Source organism: Helobdella robusta, assembly GCF_000326865.2.
Source record: "Helobdella robusta unplaced genomic scaffold HELROscaffold_4, whole genome shotgun sequence".
Classification (NCBI taxonomy): domain Eukaryota; kingdom Metazoa; phylum Annelida; class Clitellata; order Rhynchobdellida; family Glossiphoniidae; genus Helobdella; species Helobdella robusta.
In genome coordinates, this window is record NW_008704902.1 from 1,994,435 (window position 1) to 2,002,807 (window position 8,373).

The 8,373-nt window shown below is 33.0% G+C and overlaps 1 protein-coding gene across 1 annotated transcript; it reads right to left on the reverse strand.

The window, feature by feature from the left end:
* Nucleotides 1–5,223: 5,223 nt before the first annotated feature.
* On the reverse strand, nucleotides 5,224–6,908 carry HELRODRAFT_188909 (hypothetical protein). Its single transcript, XM_009024502.1, has 5 exons — nucleotides 6,733–6,908; nucleotides 6,517–6,652; nucleotides 6,213–6,407; nucleotides 5,864–5,986; nucleotides 5,224–5,685 (listed from the first exon to the last, which is right to left on the reverse strand). The coding sequence occupies exons 3-5, from the start codon at nucleotides 6,370–6,372 to the stop codon at nucleotides 5,417–5,419; spliced, it is 552 nt and encodes a 183-aa protein (XP_009022750.1). The 5' UTR covers nucleotides 6,373–6,407; nucleotides 6,517–6,652; nucleotides 6,733–6,908; the 3' UTR covers nucleotides 5,224–5,416.
* Nucleotides 6,909–8,373: the final 1,465 nt, after the last annotated feature.

Here is an 8,373-nt window from a genome sequence, read left to right on the forward strand (position 1 = left end):
TCCTCAATATTTTTCATTTCTTTGCTGAAGCATTTGAGTACACACTGAGACACACCACTTTACTGCACACCCCACTCACCACACACTCCATTTCCACAGTACATCTTTAACGAGATGCATTTAAGAATTGATTATAAATGAAAACTGCTACACTACACGGCACTGCACAGCGTTCCTTTTTGGTTCTCAACACCAAAACTGCTTCCTATGGGAATTTTTTTGAGAAGCCTTGTTAACATTTATTGGTGGATGATGTTTTCAAATCTTTAAAAGATTTGTATAACTTTTTTGTAGATGAATTGCAAATGTTGTAAATGTTCACCAATTCTTTTTTTTGTTTTGTTGATCATTTAAAAATTTTGATCAATTAAAAATTTATGTTGCAAATAAGAAGCAAATGAATGTTCTTAAAATCACAATAATGAGTACACGAATAAAGATTGATAATTCTGGTAGGTAAACAAATTGTGGTTTTCACGTGAACAGTTCGTATGTTAATGTGAACGGGAACAATTTGTTGAGGTGAACCACTTGTTTGTTGATGTGAACAGTATGTACGCTGGTGGAAACGGTTTGTATGCTGATGCAAACGATTTGTATGTTTTTTTATTTGAACAGTTTGTTTTTTGATGTGATCAAAGTCTTATCATAAAGATGCAAACAGTTGTAATAATTAAATTTCAAATACATTGTGATACAAAAAACCATTTTTTGTTTAATGTGGCTTATACATATTTTGAAAAAAAACTTTCAAGTCCAAGTTTGGATTCAAACTCAGCTGAAATTCTCAAGATCTGACACCAACAATTTTTCTCAAGCAAAAGTTCTGATAAGAAATTTTTCACAGTAACAAATCGTCGTCTGCGTGTCTGAAAATAAATTACAACTCTCCCTTCCTTGCTTGCTGGCAGGGCTGCATTTCAGAATTTTCTGTTTTTCTAATACTTTCTGTGTCATTGAGCATTTATATATATGATATGAATATATGATTTATATAATTATTTATATACGCTTATTTTTAACTTCAAAAAACATTGAAACCTTTACCTATTTATTTTACAAAACCAGTCAGATTTGAGAGCTATTCAATAGTAATCAAACCCGAGCCTGCCAAAACTAGATAGGACGGATGGTGAATGTGAGAGTCAAAAATATCAATGGTGTTCTGGGCAACTTGTGAAAATAATCTGACAGTGCGGTTGTTGAAAAACAGGCAGAAAAGAAAATGCTGCCAATCCCAAATTTTCTTCGGTTAATTTAAGCATAATATTTGTAATAGAAATATAATATTTGTGCTAAGCTTATGCAAATCTAATGACAAACGTCTTTTAAAGAGAGAATAAAATGTTAGATGTAGGATGGTTTTAAAAGATTGTAAAGGTTCAAAATGAAGTTGATTAACTTTGAAATGATAACATGAACAAATAATATCTCAAAATTCAACGACAACATACGATAGATGTAATGTGCATTTGCACCATCTTTCAGTGGCCAATTGATTATTTTTTCGAAGTATTCAATCAAAAAAATGTTGATAATTTGTTGTCTGATGACACGCATTTAACACAAATTAACAAAACAAAAACAAATGTACACACACACTAAAAGAAAAAGAAAAGATAGAAATAGATGAAGGAAAGAAAGAAAGAAAAAGAGATATAAGGAGAGAGAAAAAGAGAGAGAGGGAGAGAGCGAAAAAGAAAGATGCAAAAACAAATATTTAGTTGAACATAAAGACAGAAGCATGCATGCATGCAGGCAGGCAGGCAGGCAGGCAAGACAAACGTTCGAAAATGTGCGCATGTATATGAATGCATGGAAGGCGAGAGTAAGAGCGTGCTTATACATGGAAGAGATCAGGCGATCCTTCTGCAATATTATGTTCCCGATAAATTATAATTAGTATGGCGCACTCTATGTATATGTGTTTGTTGTCGCTCTTCTTGCTATTCTTCTTCTTTTCCACCACCACGATGATGACGACGATGATGACGACGATGATGACGTCGTTGCGTTGTTTGTATGTAGTGTGCGTCAATTTGTTGCTGGAGTACTATGTTAATCGATGCTGATCATGGATGCTTAAGTTATGCCTCTGATGTTCTGATGCTGGCTGGTTGGATGGTTGGTTATGTTGATGTCATTTTTAAAATGCATTCACAGGGTTAATTGGTTGGTTGGTTGGTTGGCTGGTTGGTTGGTTGGTTGATTGGTTGGTTGATTGGTTCGGCTGCAATTCAGCTTATCGCATTGCCTCGTGTCATTAATTACCTGGCTGTTTCAAACAGGATTCTTATTACAAACCAAAACAAACAATGTAAATGAGTAATTATATATATATACATTTATATATATATATATATATATATATATATATATATATATATACATTTACACACATATACGCACTTGAATTGATATATATATATATATATATATATATATATATATATATACATTTACACACATATACGCACTTGAATTGATATATATATATATATATATACATTTATATATACATTTATATATATATATACGCACACATATACGTCACACATAGGTGTACAGTATAACTTATTTAACTGTTCAAATGATAAGTTTAAAAAGAAAATGAAAAACTGCAGAATTCTATAAATGATGAAAACAAGATGGCTCGACAGACATGGCAACCGACCGCAGCAACAACATTAAAAGACAGCAACGACAACAACAGCAAGAAGGACAACAACAAATTCAAAGCAGTAAAGCATTTGAACGTCTTTGAGCTTTCAATCGTTCAGCGATAAGTATGCTGTGTGCACATGTGTACGAATTTCTTGCTTGTGCTACTTTTCCGTGCATCTATGAACGTATGTGAAGATGGTGTATGCCTTCTTCTACTTACATATGCCTCTTTGCTTTCTCGTGTACGGCTGTTTATCTTTCTGGCTCTGCCTGTACAAGTGCTACTGCTTTTCACTTACACTCTAATTTGCTTAAATATTCTTGTTTCGTCATTTTGTGTTGGAAAGTATATTATCTGGTGGAAAATATTAAACTTGATGTCAAAGTACATAAGAAAGAACATTAAATACAAAATTTTTAAAGAGAACAGTGAAAAATATTTGAAGTCGATTGAACAGAAGATGAAAAGAAATGAATGTAATAATTTAATAAGGACATGCTTTTCTTGCGCACATCTCATGCACCATCACCATCAGGTCAGACTGGCAAATTAATGCAAATAATTAAAATTCTTGGAACGCTGCACAAACAAATAAGAAAAAAATACTTCGAACAAAACAACGCTCAATTATCCACGGAAAAGTTAAGATATGCACACGCATTTAAGCACACACACGCTAATATAAAAGCACGTAGAAGTACATGGACAAAAAACACAGAGAAAGAGAGAGAGAGAGAAAGAGAGAGAGAGAAAGAGAGAGGTAGAAGAGAGAGAAGAGAGAGAAAAAAGAGAGAGAGACAGCGAGTGAAGCACCATAACAACCTTAAGCTTGGCGACATTGAGCGCGCACAAGTCTCAATAATTTCGTATTAAAATCAGCTGTGGCCATATCACATCGCTACTGTTTTAAAGCATCTCGTTGTGCTATTGTGCACGTGTGTTGTTGTGCTCGTGTGTGCTCGTGTGTGCGTGTGTGCGTGTTGTCTTCATCCTCTCGTGCGATGTTGTGTTCTAGTGCCTCTATGTTTATTTTCGCTGCTGTCCTTCCTATTATTTTCAGTATTCTTCAGGGTCTCTTATTGCTTTTATTGTTATTGCCGTTGTTTACGTTGTGGAGGGTCGTGTGGCAGGCAGGCCTTGTTGGTTTTTTTTTATTATTTTTGAGATCTTAAGTTGCGAATAATTATGTTATACGTTATACAGATTTTCAGGTGGGCTTTTGTTTTATTGATGCTTTTTGTTTCAACTGGATTGTTTTTCCGTAATTTTGTTTGCGTCCGCTCCGTTTACTCCATATATTTTTTGTGGTTATTATGTTTTTTTACATACAAACACTCGTTGTATCAACTGTTGGTGTTTTCTTCTTTTTTTCTATTTTTAATTCACTCGTCCTTTCTATTTCCTCGTTTCAGAGCAGCTCCGTTCGGATGACATTCATAAAATTGATTTTCATACGTTTGTCTTTCTAAGCTGCTCTGCTTCCGCCATTGCTTCTTTAATTATTGCTCTCAATTCAAATGTTGTTTTATCTAGCTACATTTGATGTTTGTTACCAAAATGAATTTCAAAATTAAACCAAAACAGAATGAAAAATAATAAAAATAATAAAATAAATAAAAATACGAATAACAGGAAGTCATGCTCACTCTGTTTTAGAATGAAAAATAAAAAAAAGACAAGGAACAAAAGAAGACAAAGAAAAATAAATTATCTTAAACAGATTGAACAAATTAACAAACGTTTGGTTTTCGCCCATTTTATTTTGTCTTTGCTTGCTCATTGCTGCTTTTTCAATTCAATATTATTTGTATACTTCAAATATACAATATAACACACACACACACACAGACCACACACACACACACACACACTCACACACACAAACACATACAAAGCAACATACACAATGCACACGCCAGCCACGCAAACAACACAGACGTACTGGAATATATCAGGCTGACATACACTTATTGGGCATACATATATATATGTATATATATATATATATATATATATATATCGACATACAAATCTGTGCGTGTGCGTGTCTGTACGCTTATCTAAGATGTTAGTACGCGAGGAATCTACATAAATGATTCATTATGTACATTTCAACGTTCTTTATTTTAACGTACGTACGCACGTACGCGCAATTTCGCGTTATTTTCCGACGGTCAATTATTTTATACATTCAATCGCTAGTTCTGCCGCTTTCGTCGCTTCTATCTTTTATGCTTTTTCGTTTTTTTTGTTTGTCTTTATATTTTTTTTTACTTTTTTTTTTAATTTTTTAATTTTCTAATTTTTTGGTTTATTTTTAATTTATGTTATTGCGGTGGAGATTTTGAATTATTCTTATTTCTGCATTATCTGAAGTGGCAGCAGAATAACAATAACAGTAGTAATGAAAAACAATAATAAATTATTAGTCATATTTTTGTTCTTCGTAGGTTTGCATCTGCTGATTTTTCTAATGAAACCAATTTTTAATTAAATTCCCGTCAGCTGAGAATCTCTTTAAAGTTGATGCAACTTTAAAATTGAAACATGAAATTAAATTTTTTTACTTCGAATGTCTCCATGCGTTTTTTCCATGAATCAACAACAAACATATTTATATGGCAAACAATAAAAATGCAATCAAACGTAGACGGAAAAATCACTTAAAAAATCATTTCATAAGTTTCGCAGCTACTTCTAGGGCCAAATGAAAATTAAATTTTAATTTTTTAAAGAACACAATTCATTCAGTTAAAAAAGAAATGGAATGATTATATTTCTGTGTTTTGGGTAAACGTTAGAAAATGTGTCCAAATAGTACTGATGAGTTACGTAAGCGAGGTAGGTCATGTGACACGCCACACAATACGTCACGGTCATCCAGGTGAGGCAGTTCGTTCCCATGGCGACCAAGACGGCAAAATAAATTACGATTTCTGCAAAGTAGTGTGGAGAGGAAAGATTCAACTGTTGGAACATTCCAGCGTTCGGTGGCTTGTAGTTTGTGGTGACGACATGACCTGTTTGCAATTGGAAGATGGATTTTCAAGTATTGGCAGTATAAAAGTGAATCAAATGACACGCTAATTTTGCACAAACTAAGAAATGCGAATTAATAAAAATTTTTAATAAATTAATCTGATCTAATAATGTCCAAATGTTTTAATATTTTTATAAATTATAACTCTATAAAATAACCTGCTTTGTTTCTCCTTAGTGAGGCAAGATATGCAAACGTCTTGTACTGGACATTGGTAGCCAGTGCAAACAGAATGATGGCCACCAAGTGACGAACATTCAATTTACTTAGGCTAAAACATTCTGTAAAATTCAAACAAACAAAATTCAAAATACGCAATTACAGACATTTCCTTATCGTTCCGTCAATATTATAAAAGTACATTCAAATGAAAAATGAATTTCATTTTAGGGAAACAAATCATCAAATAATAGAAAAAACAAATATCAAATATTGGCACAGTTTTGACAATACAAGCGCCGTAAATTTGAGAAGAAGAAAAATGAAATCCAAAAGTAGGAAGTTTACCACTCGTTTCATCCATTTTCGACCCTTCGGCAACCAGCGACACTGCATAGGCCACCTGGTTAACGTAGATGACTGCAATCCAAACAGGCCCAACAACCTGCTTCCAGGAATGAACGCTAATGAAGACGCACTGGTGGTACCTACATATCAGATGGCACATGTATATGAGGCAGCCCAGCAAAATACTTGCGCCGTCTAGCTCAGGAATTCAAACATCATTTGACTATTTAATTCATTTAAAGATAATTACAAACAAAAATTATGATAGATAAAAATGTTCACAAAACTTTTATACGTCACCTACTTCCGGTTGACTTGGTTTGATGACGTCATGTATCAGTGACCACATCCAGGAACGAGGCCATCCTAGACAAGACTTGAGGATCGAATAAAGGACAATAAAAGTCGTGAAGATCCCCACAATGTAAAACAATGACACTCTGACTTGTAGTAAACAATTAAAAATATAATTTGACTCTTTAAAGTTTGAAAGGTTATGGGCGATAAAAAATTATCAAACCTTTTTCTGAACTGCCAGCAAGCAGCCGGTTTTGCGTCACCGGACAAGTGCTGCGCCTTGTTCCAGTATCTATCCGTTATGATAGATTTTAAAATTAACAAAATGTAAAAGAGGCCTTGAATTACCCAATATATTTGCAGAATTGAAAAATAAGAGAAGTAACTTAAGAACTCCATCTTGCACTAATTCTCACACTAACTTACGTCTTACCAAAATATCAACAAAACCAAATTTCGGTACGATTTAATTTTAAATATCTGTCGCAACGATGAGTTGAAGCAATTTTGAAAATGAACTTTGCAATCCTAAAACAAGCAAGCAAACACAATAACAAAAGATACTTATATAATATACCTATGTCTATTGTCTGAGCTATTTAAAGTGGATCACAGGTGAGCTTGAAACTCTTAGGCAGTTGTAATGATTGAAGTTACTGACGAGTTGTGCCGCTTAAATTTGCTTGCAATGAATGTAAACACGAAACGCAATTTTTTAATGTTATTATTTTTTCACTCATCACGTGGATTAAATGAATCTAAAACAATTTTGTAGCAACCGTAAAACATAAAACCGAACGACAATCATAAAGTTTGATAACAATCGGTAAATATTTCTAACATGTGACGACATAAATTTATGGATAAACTGTAAACTGCTATATCAACTTGTCAGATGAATAAATAGTTTGAGTATATAAATAAATAAAAAAACAACAAAAATAAATAAATAAATAAACGTATGCAACAAAGAAGGAATATTGTAAGTGAAATTGTTTCAAAAAGAAAAATTGACAAGCGACCTAAAAATTTAGACCAGATGTAGTGCAGATAACTCAAGTTAATTAAATGTATCCTTATTTATTACACAAAAAGTAGAAATCCCGTTTTACTTTTATAAAACATTGTTCTCAATACATTTTTCATAAAAAGCATAGTTAATAAAAACAGGAGACATTGGAATTTTTGATTTTATGTTAGATTCGGCTGAAAATGAAAAAGAATAAACAAAAATTTCACTTTCCTTTGAGGCCCGCTTCAAAAATTTTTTTTGCGTTTTTTATGCTAACTAAATGTTCTTCTGACGGTTGATTTGATTTAACAAGATTTTCGTTATTTAATTCTATTGCTTCGTTATTGATGATTGCGTTGGGGAACACCTGTCTTGTTAACGAAACGTCAGGTTTTTTAAAGGACCAATTCGCATTTTCGAAAGTTTGAACGTTTGACGTCCTTTCATCTAATTTTATTTTCAGCTGTTCAGCTACATCCTGTTCCATTCCAGAGTTGCCAGTAAGATCGTTACATTGTTCTTCTGATGTTTTGATCCATTTCGAGGTGGTGTTCTTTCCAGCTGGAGCTGTATCAACTGTGTCTGAGCCTAACTTGTTTGAATTTGAATGATCTTTAGGATGTTCATCTGAATTATTTGTAATTTCATTACAATTTTTTAAAGGACGGTTTGAAATTTTAAACGCTATATTTTCTCTTTCTTTTAGTCTGAACGATAGCAATCTATTATTTCTTGGCGAAACAAAGTCGACTGTTTGTTTTTCATCGCTTTTCTTTTTCAAAATGTCTACAAGAAATTCCCTATCCGCTTTATTTTTCTCGATACTTTTTTCTGGATTTTCTTCATTTGTTA